At 56.5% G+C, this 16,694-nt stretch overlaps 1 protein-coding gene across 42 annotated transcripts in view; it reads left to right on the top strand.

Annotated features, from left to right (window-relative positions):
* Positions 1-16,694, top strand: part of NCOR2 (nuclear receptor corepressor 2) — a 227,924-nt gene that overhangs the window by 115,738 nt on the left and 95,492 nt on the right. For 38 of the 42 annotated variants that reach the window (XR_007471850.1, XM_049698364.1, XM_049698362.1 and 35 more), the window contains 3 exons: positions 7,729-7,795; positions 14,656-14,828; positions 16,102-16,195. Coding sequence is in view for 41 of the 42 variants with exons in the window: in XM_049698364.1 (XP_049554321.1) it covers positions 7,729-7,795; positions 14,656-14,828; positions 16,102-16,195 (334 nt within the window). In the remaining variant the exon portion in view is untranslated. Of the gene's footprint in view, positions 1-7,212; positions 7,531-7,728; positions 7,796-14,655; positions 14,829-16,101; positions 16,196-16,694 lie in introns of those variants that run through there. The other 4 variants (XM_049698373.1, XM_049698371.1, XM_049698340.1 and 1 more) reach the window with 2 other exon arrangements.

Here is a 16,694-nt window from a genome sequence, read left to right as displayed (position 1 = left end):
GCTGGAAGTGTAATCCCCCCAGGCAGGTAGAAGAGGCAGTGCAAAGGCCCTGGGGCTGGACGGAGCAGGCGGGTATGTCCCAAGGGGGTAGGTGAGGGAGAGGAAGGTGCCAGATCCCCCAGAGCTGGTGAGGGGTTTGGGTTTTATCATCTGTGCGAAGGGAGGCCAACGATGACGTTTATGCTGAGAAGTGATTGGATTGGATTTTGGGGAGCCGATGGGCCAGGGGCATGTTGAGAGCCCCAAGCATCTGGCTCGTGTGGCTGGTCACTTACTACCAGTGCCTTGGTTGCCCCATCTGTGAGATGGGTTGCTGAAGATTCAGTGAATTACATCCCTGAAGTGCTGAGCTCGGTGTCAGGCGTGTAGGAAGTGTTCTGTGATTTTTGTTCTTTTTACTTTGTCAACAGAGACCAAGAGTTATCGCTCAGTCATTCATTCAAATATTCAAATATTTATGAGCACCTGCTCTGTGCCAGCCGCTGTTTGGGTCCTGGGGAGACAGCAGTGGATGAGGCCCGCCATTCTGGTGCTGCAGACGGACCATAAATAAATACGCCCGTGATAGAAAGACAGCTTGATAAGGACAATAAGACAGATCAGGCTGGGGTTGCTTCTCGGGGTGCAGCGCTTCACCAGGTCACCCCAGCCGGGCCTCCCAGCCTCTCTCCGGCTGCTGTAATTGCCGCCAGGTGGAAGGTTATCCCCTCCCCAAGGGACCTTGCCCTGTCACTTTAATTTCTCAGTGTTTGCGCGCTGGGGCCGTGGAGTTAAAGTTAATTTCACGCTTGACTTCCTGCTGCATTGGCAATTGCGGATGTGTTGAAGTCACCTGTACCCACCTCAACTGCTGTCCTCTGCCACCTGCCTCTTCGGGAGGTGTGGGGATGGCCACCCCTGCTCCCGGCGGGGTCGGGGACGGGGGAGGCGGGTGACTCACTGTGGGGTCTTAGCCCCAGGCCTCGGGACTGACTCCTCAGACCTCCCAGGCTTTGGGAAGCAGGGGAAAGGGCAGGAGATGGGGGCGGGGGCAACCCCAGAGCCGCATCAGCCCGTGCTCCGTGGAGGGACTGGCCTCCTCTCTGCAGGCCGGACCTGCCAGGAGAGCTCGGAGCTGAATTCACTGGGTTGGGGAGCCCACAGGTGATTCGGTGAAAGGGCATGGGATTGAGGCAACGGTGATGGTTGAGGCTCCTGTGTGTTCTGCTGTGGCCACCCCTTCACCTGGTGTCCTCTCCTCCCCTCGGGGCCTGGAAGCCTGCTAGCTCCTGGTAGCTCTTCCTTCCCAATTTTCTTGTCTTCAGACTGATTTTTCCCCTCCTCAGCCCTCGCTGAGGGCTGGCTGATGCCCTGGGGCCATGCAGGTGGAAAGGGTGCTCAGGACCCAGGTTACTGTTAACAGGTCCTTGTGGTCTTGCTCTGGAGGTTCAGAGATGTTAAGTAACTTCCCCAGGGCCTCACAGCCAAACTCCTAGACCAGCCCAATCTGCGCACCCACCCTGCTTCCCTCTCCTGGGTCTGCAGTCCGGACTCTGCCCCTCGCTAGCCTGGTGACCTAGGGCAAGTCACATCACTTAGCTTGTCAGTAAGTTGGTCTCCTTGGAGTCATCTTGCATGGGAAAAGTGCTTGGCCCCTAGTAAGCATGTTTTGGACCATCAGTCACCCCAGTCTGACAGGCTTTTCCCAAAGCATTCAGGGCCCTGCATGGGCTGCTTCCCCCACAGTCAGGGGTCTGGCTCTCCCTGAACGCCCCTCCTCACTCCCTCCAAATTCACTGTCACCCTTATTCCCCCGGAACCCAGTATTCTCCTCATTTCCCTCTGCCCACCCCATTCCTTTACTTCTCCCAAGCTTCATCTCAAACCTCTCCTCCTCCAGGAAGCCTCCCCTGATTGCCCCCACACTTTCCTTTTTCAGAACTCCATAGACCCCAGGGCCAGACTCTCCTTGGACGTCCACAGACTTTCCAGCTCCTTTTTCCTCCTTCCTGGTTCCCGTTTCTCCCCCTAGTCCAGTGTCAGCCGACAAGGCCCGTATTTCTTGACAGGCTGTGCTTTTTTAAACCCTGCCTTCTCCAGGAGATTGAGATATCCTTTGCACCCTATAAATGCCTCCACCGGCAAACTCATCACACTGCTGGTCTGTCGGTCCTTCCAGAGCCCTCTGGACTCTGTTCCCTATTTTTGGACAAAATCTCAGCAGAGAAGATTTGTCTGTAGTATGCCATTAGCAGCTGCAATACCTAAACACTTCTTGGAACAAAATAAACACTCCAAAAGTGTTTGCCAGAAGAATGTTGGACAAGTGGTCACCCCAAACCAGATGTCTAGGGGCTTGCGAACCACGCAGATGCATGCCTCCAGGGCAGGAACAAAGTTAGAGGGGAAAGGGCTGGTGGGAGGCGGTAGGGAGTGGTGAAGCCTGGGGTGAGTGGTGAGCGCCTCACGCTTTTAAAGGGACAGTTAGTTCGTAGTTCCTCGTCTGTAGCCACGAGGGAGCGTGGCCAGGCTGCCTGATTTTTTTTTAAAGAGAAGCTTTATGTTGAGCTTTTTATGCAGCAGCTTCTGATTTTCAATACTGGCAACAAATTCAGATTTTTTAGAAAGCACCGCAGTCCAAACACAACAGTCTCACGAGCTGGCTCCACTCCGTGCACTGCGCCCATTTGCAACCTGTGGACTTGACATTTGTCCTCTTTGGCAGTAAGCGGATGCTTCTGGGTGCCAGCCACGGTGCTTGCTTTGGAAGGAAACCCGGATCAGCAAAAGGGAGAATTCGTGCCCTCTGGTAGCCGTGGGGAACAGAGGCGGCTCCGTGCATCACCTCTGCCCCCACGAGTCTTTGCTCTCACCGAGGCCTCTTCAGCTCACAGCACCGTGCTTGTCGAAGCTGTTACAGGCTGTGCAAGTTTCCCCGGGCTGCCAGAGCCTGTCCCAACCACCTGGGTGCCTAAAAACTAGAACAGTTCATTTTCTCTCCGCTCTGGAGGCCAGAAGTCGGGAATCCAGGTACCGGCAGGGCCTTGATCTCTTGCAGACGCTAGGGGAGGATCCTTCCGTGCGTCCTCCAGCTTCTGGTGTCTGCTGGCTTCCTTGGCGGTCCTTGGCCTGTAGACACTTCACTCCAGTCCTCCGCCTTCACGTGGCCTTCTCACTGTGTCTTTTCATGTCATCTTCCCTCTGTGTGCATCTGCCTCTCTGTCCAAATTGCTCCTTTTTATAAGGACACCAGGCGTATGGGATCAGGGCCACCCTGTTGACCTCATACTAACTTGATGACCTCTGTCATGACCTGATTTCCTGATGCGGCCACATTCTAAGGTATTGGGGGTGGGGGGTCAGGACCCCAGCATCTTTTTTGTGGGGGGACACATTTCAATTCATAACATACACCAAGCCCCCTGCTAGCTCTCAAGTAAATTGTCTTTGATCTCACTATGGCATTTCAACATAGGTCTTGTCCCTCTTTTTTTTTTTTTTAAGTCTAATTTAAAATAGCTAGATTTACAGGAGCGTTGCCGAGGTAGTACAGTGACGGGGGGTGGTCGCAGGAACCCCGTGGATACCAGAATCCGCGAGGCTCAAGTTCCTTATATAAAGTGGCACAGCGCAGTCGGCCCCGTATCTGGGGACGTGGAGCCCATGGACCGCACTAAGAATTTCCCGTGTACCCTCCACCCAGCATCCCCCAATGCGAATATGTGACACGAACAAGGTACATTTATCAAAACTACGAAAGGGACAGCGGTACAGTCCTATTAGCTAAACCACAGACTTCCTTTGGATTTTCCCACTAATGTCCTTTTTCTGGCCCAAGATCTGATCCAGGTTCCTGCTTTGCATTTCGTCCTCATGTCCCCTTGGTCTCCGCTCTGTGATCATGTCTCAGTCTTCCTCGATTTTCCTGACCCTGACCCTTTTGAAGAGGACTGGTCAGGGATTCTGCAGAATGTCCCACAATTTGGGTGTGTCTGATATTTTCTCAGGAGGACGCTGGGCTTGTGGATTTGGGGCAAGAGTCCCACAGAGGTGAGGGGGTGCCCTTCCCATCATGATATATCGGGAGCACCCGACACCCCTGACTGGTGGTGTTTATGTCACTACAGGTGGTGTTGACCTTGCCCCCTTGCTCAGGGAGGTGTCGGCCGTGTCTCCACCGTTGAGTTGCTGTCTTTCCTGTCCCTACTCTGTGCTTCAGAAGCAGGTCACCATCCAGCCTACTGTCAAGGGGAGGGGAGTCCAGCTGCACCTCCTGGACGGGGAATAGCAAAGAATTTGTGGGCACAAGTTAAACTGCCACAATGATTAGTAAATGTTTGGGGGAAATGCTTCGAGGCTGTGCAAGTTTCCTGTCTCTCCTCAAAGTTTTGCCGACCGATTTCACGTTCGTGCAAGGGTCTAGCCTGCGGTAATTAGCACCGTGGTATCTAATAGTGATTTTCAACTTCCCTCAGTCCTTCTCCGTCTATTAATTGGAATTCTGTAAGGCACATTTGTCCGTCCTCCCTCCTTTATTTATTTATTCGGTCATTTATTTATATCCGTGTGGATGCGTGGTTATTTATTTTATTCTTCGGGCTATAATCTAGTGCTAGCGTTATTTATTTTGCCTCTTAAATTGTTCCCGCTTTGGCCGTCGGAAACTCTTTCTTTACTTAAAAATGTTCTGGGCTCATCTTGTATATTTCCTGCCGCAGCTCTGGATGCAGCCATTCCTCCAGGGAGAAATGGCTCTTTTTTTTTGGTTTCCTTTGTCCGTGCTGCACGTGCAGCATGTGAGATCCCAGTTCCCTGACCAGGGATCGAACCCACGCTGCCTGTACTGGAAGCATGGAGTCTTAACCACCAGACTGCCAGGGAAGTCCTGAGAAATGACTCCTTTTATTGGAGAATGGGGTTAGACACCAAGACCTTGGCGCTAGTGGGCTCATTGCTCTGGGCTGTCATTGCTTCTTGGCCTTCTCAGCTGCCGTCTCCAAGTCCAAACCCTCTCCATTGACCCGACCCACAAGGCCCTGTGCAGCCGGCCCTGCCAACCTCTCAGCTGTCCTCCGCCTTCCTGTCGCTCCCCTCTGTCCCTGCCCAGCGCTCTCCAGCCACATGGGTCTTCTGTCTGTTCTTCAGACGCTCTGAGTTTGTTCCCACCTTAGGGCCTTTGCACTCCCAGTGCCTTCTGCCAGGAGTGCATCTCCCCCTGGATCGCCCCACAGCTGGGTCCTCCTGGTGATCAAGATATCAGCTCGCAGCCGTCTCCGAGAGACTTTTCTGCACCCCGGAATCTAAAATAGCTACACCCTCCCCTCCCCCAGTCACTATCCCACCCTCCACATAAGTTCCTGATTCCAGGATTATCTTGCTTATTGTCAGTGTGGCCCCTCTAGGCGTCACCTCCGTGAGGGCTGGGGACTTTGTCTTGTTCACCTTTATGTCCCCAGGGCCCAAAACAGTTCCCAGCGCAGAGTAGGTGCTCAGTAAACGTTTGCTGAATGACTGAGGAGATGAATGCACAATGCTACTGCTCCCATTATTCGGATGAGGAAACTGAGGCTGAGACCATCTGAGATTTGTTCAGAGACACCTTGCTGTGGAATGAGGGGTTGTGGTCTCAGCCTGTGTGACTGAGGACCCCCAGCGCCCGTCCCGCTGGGGAGGGGGAGGCTGATGTGAAGTAACGAGACCTCGAGGCGGGAGGCCTGGCCCATGGGAGGCGAGACCAGAATGACCCAGGGAGCCGAGGGTCCCCTCACTGACCCTCCTGGAAGTGGGCGTGGCCTTTCCTTGTCAGGAGATGGGTGGAGACAGGGCTGAGCTTGGCTGGGGTCCGCAGGTGAAGAGGGACCATGCGGGCCCAACAGCATCTCTGACTTGAGACCAGGTAGTGGGGATGCCGACCTCCTGCTGGAAATCACTGCGAGGCCTGGGGACCCTGGTCCACCCGGGGACGAGGTGTGCTGGCAGGCCCCGACAGCCGCTGGGAGGTGGGTCTCCGAGGCCGTGGTGTCTGTTTGCGGGGGATGAGGGAGCCGAGAGCGACTCCCCACGGGGTCCCCAGGGCAGGTTGATTTCAGGCCCTTCAGCCCCCGGGAGGCGTGTGTTGGGGGCTCTTCCTCGTCCGTCAGGGCCTGGAGTGTCCTCCTCTTTGTCTTTTTCCTGAGGTTGGGGTCCTGGGGGCCCACAGGTGCCACACCTCCTGGAGGCTGGACGGGGCGGGGCTCCCGGTCATCAGTTTGTAAGCTTTTGGTAAGAGTTTGGACGCGGCTGAGAATGTGAGCAAGTCGGGGGACCCCTCCCCAGAAAAGTTGATCTTGCTGTACACCCGGCTGGGGGGCAAGCAAGTTCACGGGCCTGGTGGGCTCTCCGGGGCCCGTCTGTGACCCCCGCAGGCCCCAGCTGCTACACGCTGCTGTGCGTCGGAAGTTGTGGGGAAAGGGCCGAGGGGAAGGGGGTGCTTGGGGGTGAGTCTTACATCCTCTTCCGTATCGGTCCGCATCTCTGAGTCTCCCTCTGCCTCCTTCTGGGCCTCCATCCCCCTTAATTTGTTTTTTACTTTATTGAAGTATAGTTGGTTTACAACATTGTATTAATTACTGCTCTACAGCAAAGTGATTCAGTTACACATATATGTACATTCTTTTTAATATTCATTATGGTTTATCACAGGATATTGAATATAGTTCCCTGTGCTATACAGCAGGACCTTGTTGTTTGTCCATCGCCCCCCTTTCTTTGAATCTTGTCTTCCTCTGCCTTTTGGCCTGTTCTCTCTCTCTCTCTCTCTCTCTCTCTCCCTCTCTCTCTCTCTCTCTCTCTCTTTCTCTCTCTCTCTCTCTGTCTCTCTCTTTCTCTCTCTCTCTCTGTCTCTCTCTATCTCTCTCTCTGCCAGGCCCCAGGCCCCTCTCCCTCTGCCCTCATTTGGGATCTGATCTCATCCACCTCTCTGTCGCTCCCTCTCCCTCTGTCTCCCTGCCTTCCTCTGGAGCTCTGTCTGTCTGTCTTTTTATTCTTCCTCATTCCTCGTCTTGGTGTCTCTCTCCTGTGCCTGCCTCTCTCTCTCTCTGAACAGCCCGCATCTCCCCGGGGAAGCGCCGGCTGCCCTCTGAGCCTGCAGTGCTGTGTGTGGCCTCCTTGGTTGAGGGCTTTGATGGCGAGAGGGGTCTGGCTTCCCTGAGCCGAGGCATGAGACCCCTCAGGTGCTTGTCCTGTCACCCAGCCTGTCGCTGGCTTGTCCATGTCACCCCCACCCCAGGGGGACAGAGCAGGGGCTTGGTTGAAGGTGGCTTGGGGTCACAGAGGCCAGACCCCAAGACCCTGCCTCTGTGCAGCTGCAGGTCTCGGGGGCTTGGTCTCCCCGGCCTGCGTTTCTAAGGCTGTGGCAGTTTCTCTGTGGCCAGTTTCCCGTGGCAGGTGTGGCTGACGGGAGAGGGGAGCCTGGGTGCGTGTAGGGGTGATGGCAGCTCCGGGGAGGGCAGGAAGCCACAAGACCTCGACCCCCTTTGGAACCCTCTTTTCTGCAGACCACGCTCAGCCCAGGTGTGGGTGGGGACACCTTGTACGTGACGGGGGAGGGACACACATTGGCAGTTCGTGGCTCACCCTGGGGGGGCTACGGATGTGCCTTAGCTCACCGGGAGCCCATAGGGGCAAGTAGGGGCAAACTTCAGCAAGGGACGGAATTCCTGAAAGCCTGCATTTCTGACCTGCCCGGTTGGCTATTTCCATCCTCCTTAGAAACCAGGCGATGCGGAAAAAGTTAATCTTGTACTTCAAGAGGAGGAATCACGCCCGGAAACAATGGGTAAGTCGTCACCTCGTCCCCCACCCCTGGGATCTCTTCTGCTGCCCCCTCCCGTCCATGGACCAGGCTTCCTTGAGAGCCGAGACCGTCCAGGCCACTCAGGCCACACCCACCGGGATCCCTGGGTTCTGCAGCTCATTCCTGCGTGTCCAGGGTGTGAAGAAAAGCCAAGGGCAGTGAGAGAAATGGGAAAAGACAGCAGCTGCTTCCGTGAAGCTGGGGGCTCAGGGCTCGGCTGCCTCAAGGAAGCTGGGGTGTGAGTGGGTGGGGAGGCTGGGAACTGTGCCCCTCCTTTTCCAGCCTGGAAGGGGAGAAAGCAAAATGTTGGCCGGGAAAATTGGTTCCTTGTCATAGGCCCTACTGTGGCTATTTTAGGCAGAAAGAGAGAAGTTTGTTGGCAGAGGTGGAAGACTGGGGTGGGCTGTGTGCTGGGTGGCGGTGACTGCAGGGCGCTCCCTGAGAAATGAGCTTTGCCCAGCCCGCTGTGCCCATTCCGGGCTCGGGAAAATCCGGGCCCAGAGAAGCAGTGAGGCCCCCCTTGCTTAGAAAGTGGTATGGACTCCTGCATCCCACCGCACACTCTGCCGTCTCAGCTGGGAGGCGTGCCCAGGGCGGGGGAAGCACATGTGAAAGGACACCTTTTGTTGTGGTTTAGGGTGGGCGTTTACGTCACCGATTCACTGGGTGAGGTTAGGGCTGAGTGATGGAGGGGGAGTTACCCATTAGTATTCTTTCAGCTGTGAGAGGAAGAAGCAATGGCTCAGATGGGCTTAAACAGTAAAGGAGTTTGTGTAGCTGATGAAGTCCACTGAGTGGAGTTCAGGAGTGGTTTGATCAGGTTGCACCTTCATTTCTATGCAGTTTTTCTTCAAGTCTGCATATTAGGACATTGACAAGCTGGTTTTCCTTTGGGACCTGAATTTCTACAGCAGGTTTGAGTCCTTCTAGAGCCAGAGACAGAGCTGCTCTTTCTCAGACCATCTCACAAAAGCTCTGATTTCACCACTTGAGGGCCTCGGTCCCTCTGAACCAGTTTCTGAATGCACCCTGCTCTGGCCTTAGACCTCAGCTGGGCCTTTGGAGAAGGGATACATTTCTGGCCCACATGCTGGGCGACTGGGAAGCTGGTTGGGCGGCACCCTAGACCCCAGGGCCCCACGGGGTGAGAAGTGGTGGGCTTCCCTTTTCTTCCCAACCTCCTCAGACTCCCACATTGACTGGATGGTGACCAGAGGCGCCTGGCTGGATAGATGGGGTTCACGAAACGGGGCATCCCATCTCATTCATTGAGTTAAGAAATATTTACTGAGCACGTGCTGTGCGCCTGAGTGGAGGAGACACAGTGATAGGTGCCGTGCAGAGGGATGGGGTTGGGGACAGCCTGGATATCCGACCACGGTACTGAGAGAGAAATGACCAGAAAGGACCACCCGTGTGAATATCTGGGGGTGTGAGTGTCAAGGAGAGGGCACAGCAAGTGCAGAGGGGGGCCTGGGGGGCAGCACAGGACAGCATGTAGCAGGCAAGCCTGAAGTACAGGGCACGCGTGGGGGGCTGTGGTCGAAAATCATGGGCGCCAGGTCACCTGGAAATGGAACGTCTAGATTTTATTCTAAACACAGTCGGACACTTATTCTTGATGTATTCTTAATAAAGAATACAAAATCTTTAAGAATTTTTAGTTATTCGGAAAATTTGACAGTGATACAGGAAATCTGACAGAAGAGTAACAGTGAACACCTATAAGCCCGCTATCTGGAATCCATCATGGTTAACATTTCTTTATATTCGCTGTGTGTGTGTGTGTGTGTGTGTGTGTGTGTGTGTGTGTGTGTAAGAATCCATCATGGTTAACATTTCTTTATATTCGCTTTGTGTGTGTGTGTGTGCGTGTGCGTGTGTGTGCGTGTGTAAGTATGAATGTTTTTGTGTTGAGCTGTTAGGACGTAGGTGCAGACACCCAGACCCTCACCTGGAACACTTCCTGGAGGAAGGAAATTCTCTCTTTATCACACCTCCAGCGTTTCCTGATTCACAGCTTTTCCCCTGTAGTCCTGCCCAGGGGTGGGGTTCCTTTGGGGCTGGAAGAAGGAGATCTGATTTACATTTTAAAAGGATCCCAGTGGCTGCTGGGGGGTGGAGTTGGGTGGGTGTAAGTTGTTCGGAAATCTCCCAGGGCTCCTCGTGGAGGGGTCCCTTGAGGGGATGGAGGGGAAATGGGCTTATTTAAAGATAGAGGAACTGGAGAGACTTCTGAGAAATTCTGGGTTCGCTTTGTGGCCAAGCTGAGCCCATCTTAAGAGAGGCCCTTGTGAAAACGAGTTCCTAAACCACAGAAGCTGCAAGGGGAGGGCGTCTGGAATGATCTCATTCTTCTTATATAAATGAACCCAAAGCCTCATGCGTCGTCATCAGCAAGGATGGGAGGGCGCTTGGCCAAGACCGGCCCCCTCAGATCTGCATGCTCCCCGCCCGCCCCCCATGTCAGTCAGGTCCCCTTCTGTGGGGCCCTCACTCCTTAGAGGTTCCTGGGACCCACGCTGCCCTACACTCCTGCTCTGCCCAGAGAGCTGAGGCTCTTGCCCCAGAGGGGCGCCCAACCCCAGCAGGAGCCTCCACCAGGCCTGCCCTGCTCTCCCCTGGGAAGCTGAGCTCGCCCGCCCCGCGCCCCCTGAAGCCGCTGAGATGCGCAGATTCAAACCCTACCCACCATACCCTCTGTGAGTCATCTTGGGACAGCCGTCTTGCCCTAAGCCTCACTTTTCCTCATCTGTGAAATGGGGTCATGGTGGGGCTGCAGGAAGGGTTAGCGCAGTGCCTGGCGGGGGGAGTGTGTGTGACTGATGGCCTGGCAGGATGGGTTAGTCAGGGGCTGAGCTCAGCCTGGACGGTGGGTGTATCATTTCCTGGGGCCGCTGTAACAAGTGACCACAAACTAGATGCCTTAAAACAACAGAAATGTATCCTCTCACTTCTGGCTCTAGAGGCCAGAAGTTCAAGATCAAGATGGGAGCAGGGCTGTGCTCCCTCCAGAGGTGCTAGGGGAAGCTCCTCCCTGCCTCTTGCAGCTCCTGGTGGCTCCAGGCCACATGACTCCCATCTCTGCCTACATCCTCAGCTGGCCTTTCCCCTCTCTTCTCTCACACGGACGCCTGTCACTGGATCTAGAGGTCACCCTAATCCAGGATGACCTCATCTCAAGATCCTTAATGGCATCTGAAAACACGTTTTTTCACATAAGGTCACATTTGAAGATTCAAACCCCCTAACCTGGGGGTTAGGATGCGGCACATCTTTTGGGGGCGGTGTCACCATTGAACCCACTACAGTGGGCACTGGCATATTTTCAGCATAGTCTGCCTTTTCTCTTTCTCCTGGCTTGTCCCCACTTTCCTTTTTTATCTATTTCTTTTTTAGAGACGGCTAAAGTTTTGCTCACTCCTCTCATATCCCTCACACCTCTTATTTTTCACTTCTGGGCTTTTTCCTGACCTGCCCCGGCATCCGTGACTTGCTTCTGCAGCCTGAGTTACAGGCAGCAGGACAGGGGCTGGGAGAGCTCGACCTCGTCACCGTCACGCATCGCTGAACACGCAGGACAGCCAGCAGGGGAGCATTCTCCAAGTCTGTGGTGCCTGGGCCGCTGAGCCCAGCAGAAGGCCTTTGCATGAGGCTGCAGGCTCCCTGGGGGTCTGGAGGACGCCGGGTCACCAGGTGACCACAGAGGCCAGTTCCCCTGGCCAGTCAGCTCCAACCACCTCCCTAACACTTCCCTCCTTGTGCTCTGTCCGTCGGCCTGAGGCTGTCTTCCTCAGTTTTGGGGGTACCTCCTGGTCACCCCATCTCTCATTGTTTCCCTGAGTGTAGAGCTCCATCCTGACACACCTGGCGGGGTAGGAGGGGTTCAAATCCTGGCCCTGCTCGGTGACCGGGGCAAATCATTTAATTCCTGGTCTCAGGTTCCTGTTCTGTTTGGTGGGGATTATAGTAACACGCACCTCATCAGGCCACTGAGTGAAAGGCTGCAAGCAGTGTGCTCACAGCAAGGCCCGGACTGCAGTGGGTGCTCAGAACCGTCAGCTGCAAGCTGACCCTAAAATTCATGGGGACCCCAAATAGACAAAACAATCTTGAAAAAGAACAACCAGGTTGGAAGAGTCACTTGCTGATTTCAAAACATCTCACAAAGCTACAATAATCAAAACAGCATGGTTCTAGCCTAAGGACAGACATGGAGACCAATGGAACAGAATAGAGAGGCCAGAAACAGGCCCTCACATCTGTGGATGCTGGATTTTTGACAGGTGGCCATGTCCAGTCAATGAGACAGGACCGTCTCTTTCAACAAATGGTGCTGGGACAATAGGACTGCCACACTCACAGGAATGGAGTTGGATCCCACCTCACAGAATTAACACAAACAGTAACTCAAAATGAATCAAAGACCTAAATGCAAGAGCTAAAGCTGTACAATTCCTAAAAGAAAACCCATAGGGGTGAACTTCACGACCTTGGATTGGGCAGCGGATCTTGGGTTTGACACCAAAAGCATGAGCAGCAAAAGGAAAAGTAGACGTACTGGACTTTATCAGAACAACCATCAGGATCCTGACCTCCCGTCCCTAATTGTGTGATCCCGGGCTGACGGCCCTGAGCTCTGAGCTCCTGCCTCTACAGAGGGGATGGCGGTCATGGCCTTTTGTTGTTTGGGAGAGTCAGTCGCGGGAAGGACTCAGCTCTGTGCCTGGCATGTGACACAGTGGCACTTAGCTAGTGTCAGTGGCGATGCTGATGGTGATGATGACGATGGTGATGCTGGTGGTGATGATGGGGCTACGAAGAAGAATTCCCACTGAGGGGGACCTGTTTTCGTAACACACACAGACTGTGGTCGCAGGGGCCATCCTCCTTCTCCTCTGCAGATTCTTGCTCCTGGCACCCGGCGGACTAGCTCAGCAGCGCTTCAGCCTCTGAGGTGTGAGTGTGACTGTGAGAATGTGTGTATGTGAGTTTATGAGCGAGGGTGTGGGTGTGAGTGTGTATTGTAAGTGTGAGAATGTAAGTGTATGTATTTGTCCACGTGAGTGCATGTATGTGTAAGGGAGTGTGCATGTGTTATGTGTGAGTGTGTGCATGTGTGTATGTGAGTGTGTGACCTGCTTTCTTCCCTGGCCAGCAGGGCCGCTATGTGGACACCCCCTGGCAGGGTCATTGCTGCCCCAGGGAAGGGCCGCAGCCACTGCTGTATTCTGTCCCGAGGCGCCCCGTGCCCTCGGCCCTCGGTGGACGGACAGCACCTCCAGTGCACAGGCCACAGCAGGTGGCACTGTGGTTAGACGTGGAGGGGGACTTCCTCATCCTGGACAGTCCTCAGGAGCTGCTCACATCTTTGCGTGTGGTGCTTGGGGCTGGGCAGTGTGGCTGCGGGTGCCTGCACGGCTGTTCCTGTCCCTTGCTCCACGAGGGCCCCAGGCAGGGCTGGGGCGTCTTGCTGGCCGCCCTGCTCGCCCCTCCACTGGGCAGCTGGTTGGTGGCCCTGCAGGTTTCTTGCCTATCTTCACGGGTAACTGCATTCTTTTCCTCTGCTGGTTTTTGGTGAACATGTTCTCGCCTTTTCCCCTTCTGACATATTTTCTCACTCTCACCCATCAGATCGAGGCCTCTCCGGCAGGGCTGAGAGCGTGGGGAGGGTCCCCTGCTCTGATGGTGGGCTGGGCTGGGTTTCCTTCATGCCCGTTCTCACCCTCAGGGGTGCTGTTCTCGGCACCTTGCCACGAACATGTGTGGCTATTGTCTCTACTGGAACTTGACCTCCCAAGGGTTCTTGGGGCAGCCCACATACCTGGGGAACCCCCGGGAGCTGGAGGTCAAGTTCTGCTCCTCAAAGCTGGCCTGACGGCCACTTGGGGACCATCACGCCGCTGGGTTTGTTGAGGACCAAGGTCACAAGCTGCCTTGGTCAGAAGCTGAAATTCAGGATGGGGAGGGGTGTCTGGGCACGAGGACCAGAGACGGGTTTTCTGATTATGCTGAAGTGTCGAGGAGGCATTCAAGCGGGACTCCCAGACCATGCCATCTGTCCACGGCAGCTGTTAGAGACGGGGAGATCGGGTCTCACGGACAGCCAGATGCTCCCTGCCTGCTTGAGGTCCGGGTCACCTTGGAGACTCGGAAGCCAGGCAGCTACACTCTGGGCCGGGCCGGGGTCTTTTCTCTAAGGAAGCACTGTGGTTAGACTTGGAGAGGGACTTCCTTGTCTTGGATGGGCGGCAGCTTGAGTCTTCACACCCAGTCCTTGGGTGTGGGGAGCATGACTGGCCTGAGACCGGGGGATGAGGAGCTATTCAGAAAGAGAATGCTTTCCATGCGGCTGTCCCGGGCCTGATGGACACCCCAGAGCTGCCCCGTCCAACGCAACTGACAATGAGTGAAATGGTCTGTGTGCACTGCCCACTATGGGTGGTAGCCCTGGCCTCACATGGCTACTAGCATTAGAAATGTGGCATAGGGACCAGAGATCTGAACTTAAATGTTACTTAATTTTACCTGATTTAAACTCCACAGCCACATGTGGCTGGAAGCACGAGGCCTTTCTGGAGGGAGGCCGGCAGGGGGTGGCCCGTTCCCCAGGGAGCGAGGCGGCCGGGTCCTTAGGGCAGCCTGTGGGTTTTCTTCAGGGGCCCGGGTTGGCCTGGGTCTGCTCAGGTCTCTGCGTGATCGCGTGTCTGCCCACGTGCCCGCGTGTGATCGCGTGTCTGCCCACGTGTGCCCGGGCACACGGCAGAGCGGGGAGCCGGGGAGGGGCTGGGTGTCGGATGCGGGAGGAACGGCTGCCACAGGGCTCCCCCGCATCCCCCCAGGAGCAGAAGTTCTGCCAGCGCTATGACCAGCTCATGGAGGCCTGGGAGAAGAAGGTGGAGCGCATTGAGAACAACCCCCGGCGGCGGGCCAAGGAGAGCAAGGTGCGCGAGTACTACGAGAAGCAGTTCCCCGAGATCCGCAAGCAGCGGGAGCTGCAGGAGCGCATGCAGAGGTGAGCGGCGGGGGGCCGGGCCCACCCCTCCCCCCTGCCCGCCCCTCCCCTCCCTCCCCGCCCCTCCCCTCCCTCCCCGCCCCTCCCCTCCCCCTGCCCTCCCCTCCCCTCCCTCCCCTCCCCTCCCCTCCCTCCCCTCCCCCCCTCCCCCTCCCCTCCCCTCCCCTCCCTCCCCTCCCCTCCCCTCCCTCCCCCTCCCCCTCCCCTCCCCCTCCCCCTCCCCTCCCTCTCTCCCCACCCCTCCCCCTGCCCTCCCCCTCCCCTCCCTTCCCCTCCCCCTCCCCTCCCCTCCCCCTCCCCTCCCCTCCCCTCCCCTCCCCTCCCCCTCCCCTCCCCTCCCCCTCCCCTCCCCTCCCCCTCCCCTCCCTCCCCTCCCCTCCCCCTCCCCTCCCTCCCCTCCCCCTCCCCTCCCCCCTCCCTCCCTCCTTTCCTGCTTCCCAGGGCCTGGATCAGCTCGAGGCACTGTCCACAGAGGCGCCCTGGCCGGCGTGAAACAGAAACCACAGCAGCGTCTCAAACGGGCAGCCCAGGGGCCGCATCAAGCCCTTGGGTGTGTCCCTTGGTGCCTGCCCAGCCTTAATACTTAATGGAAAGAAGCTTAGATCCATTTTGGTGGAGTGAGTTCTCCTTCCGGTGTGCCACAGGCTGGTACCTCCCAGCTTCGTTCATTTATGCGGCCCCTGAAGGCAGCTGAGTTTGAGATCCCTGGTGTGGATCACAGGAGAAGGATGCTGGTCTCACGTGGTGGCCGTGAGGATGGGGTGGGATCCTGCGTAGGAGTGCCCAGCGCAGAGTAGGTGCTCGGTGACATGCGGCCGTGACACCTGTTGTCACACAGATAAGGTGGTGGGCCACGAGCAGGGATGCTGGATTTCACTCTTTACTGGACACTCACGGTGCGTATCTCACCGAATGCCTCCTCCAGTCCTGGGAGCCACGTGCCACCTTATCCCCATGGTACAGGGGAGACATTGAGGGACAGGTCCGAAGAGGCAGAGCTGGGCTTTTGTCTGTGGGTCTGTGTGGCTGGCCTTTTGGTGGGCATCTTAGGAGAGAAAAAGGGTTCTGGCATTTCTGGGTGAGTCTGGGGGCTCCATGCCCTCCCCTGGACCCCTGGGCTCGGGGCTGTCTCTGTGGGTGTGAGGCCTGGCCCCTCCTCACTGCCCACACGCCGCCTCTGGGGAACCTGTGGGCTCGGGTCTGTGCCGCTGTGCCGGCCGCGTGTCCCTAGCTGCCGAGGGGTCGATCCTGAGCGTGTCCCTTTGGTCTCCAGCAGGGTGGGCCAGCGGGGCAGCGGGCTCTCCATGTCAGCCGCCCGCAGCGAGCACGAGGTGTCCGAGATCATCGACGGCCTCTCGGAGCAGGAGGTAAGTCCACGGCCTTGACCCTGACCTCGGCTCCACCCGCTGTGTCCCCTGCGCGTGGAGAAGCTCCCAGCGGGAAGCAGAATTCACCTGCATGCTTGAAATCAAGGGGCTTGTTACTGAAGTGTGGGCAGAGGCAAGGTGGGACGGTGGGGCACCAGGGGAGTAGACATTGCCCATCCCCAGCCTGAAGGACAAGCGGGGAGAGGGGCCTTCCTGGGGCTGTGGAGGAGAGGAGGCCCCCTGGTAGGACATGGCCAGGAAGGGCCCCATCCATGATGCCACGGCGGGGAGGAAACAGGGGATAAGTACCCCCGCCTCTCACTCCCCAGCCCCACCCCCGTCTACTTTCAGTACTTCCCATTGGTTGGGCCTGACCAGAAGCCAGAGGGCACGAGGGCCTGAGAGCTGTGGTTTCTAGGTCAGCCGCCCCGTGCCCAGAACTGGGGGCAGAGGGGGATTCCCATCTCACCAGCTGTTCACCAAGCCGGGGACCTTCTGT

Source organism: Orcinus orca, chromosome 15 (genome assembly GCF_937001465.1).
Source record: "Orcinus orca chromosome 15, mOrcOrc1.1, whole genome shotgun sequence".
Taxonomy (NCBI): Eukaryota; Metazoa; Chordata; class Mammalia; order Artiodactyla; family Delphinidae; genus Orcinus; species Orcinus orca.
The sequence above is the reverse complement of the archived record's forward strand: the minus strand, read 5'-3'. Positions and strand labels throughout refer to the sequence as shown.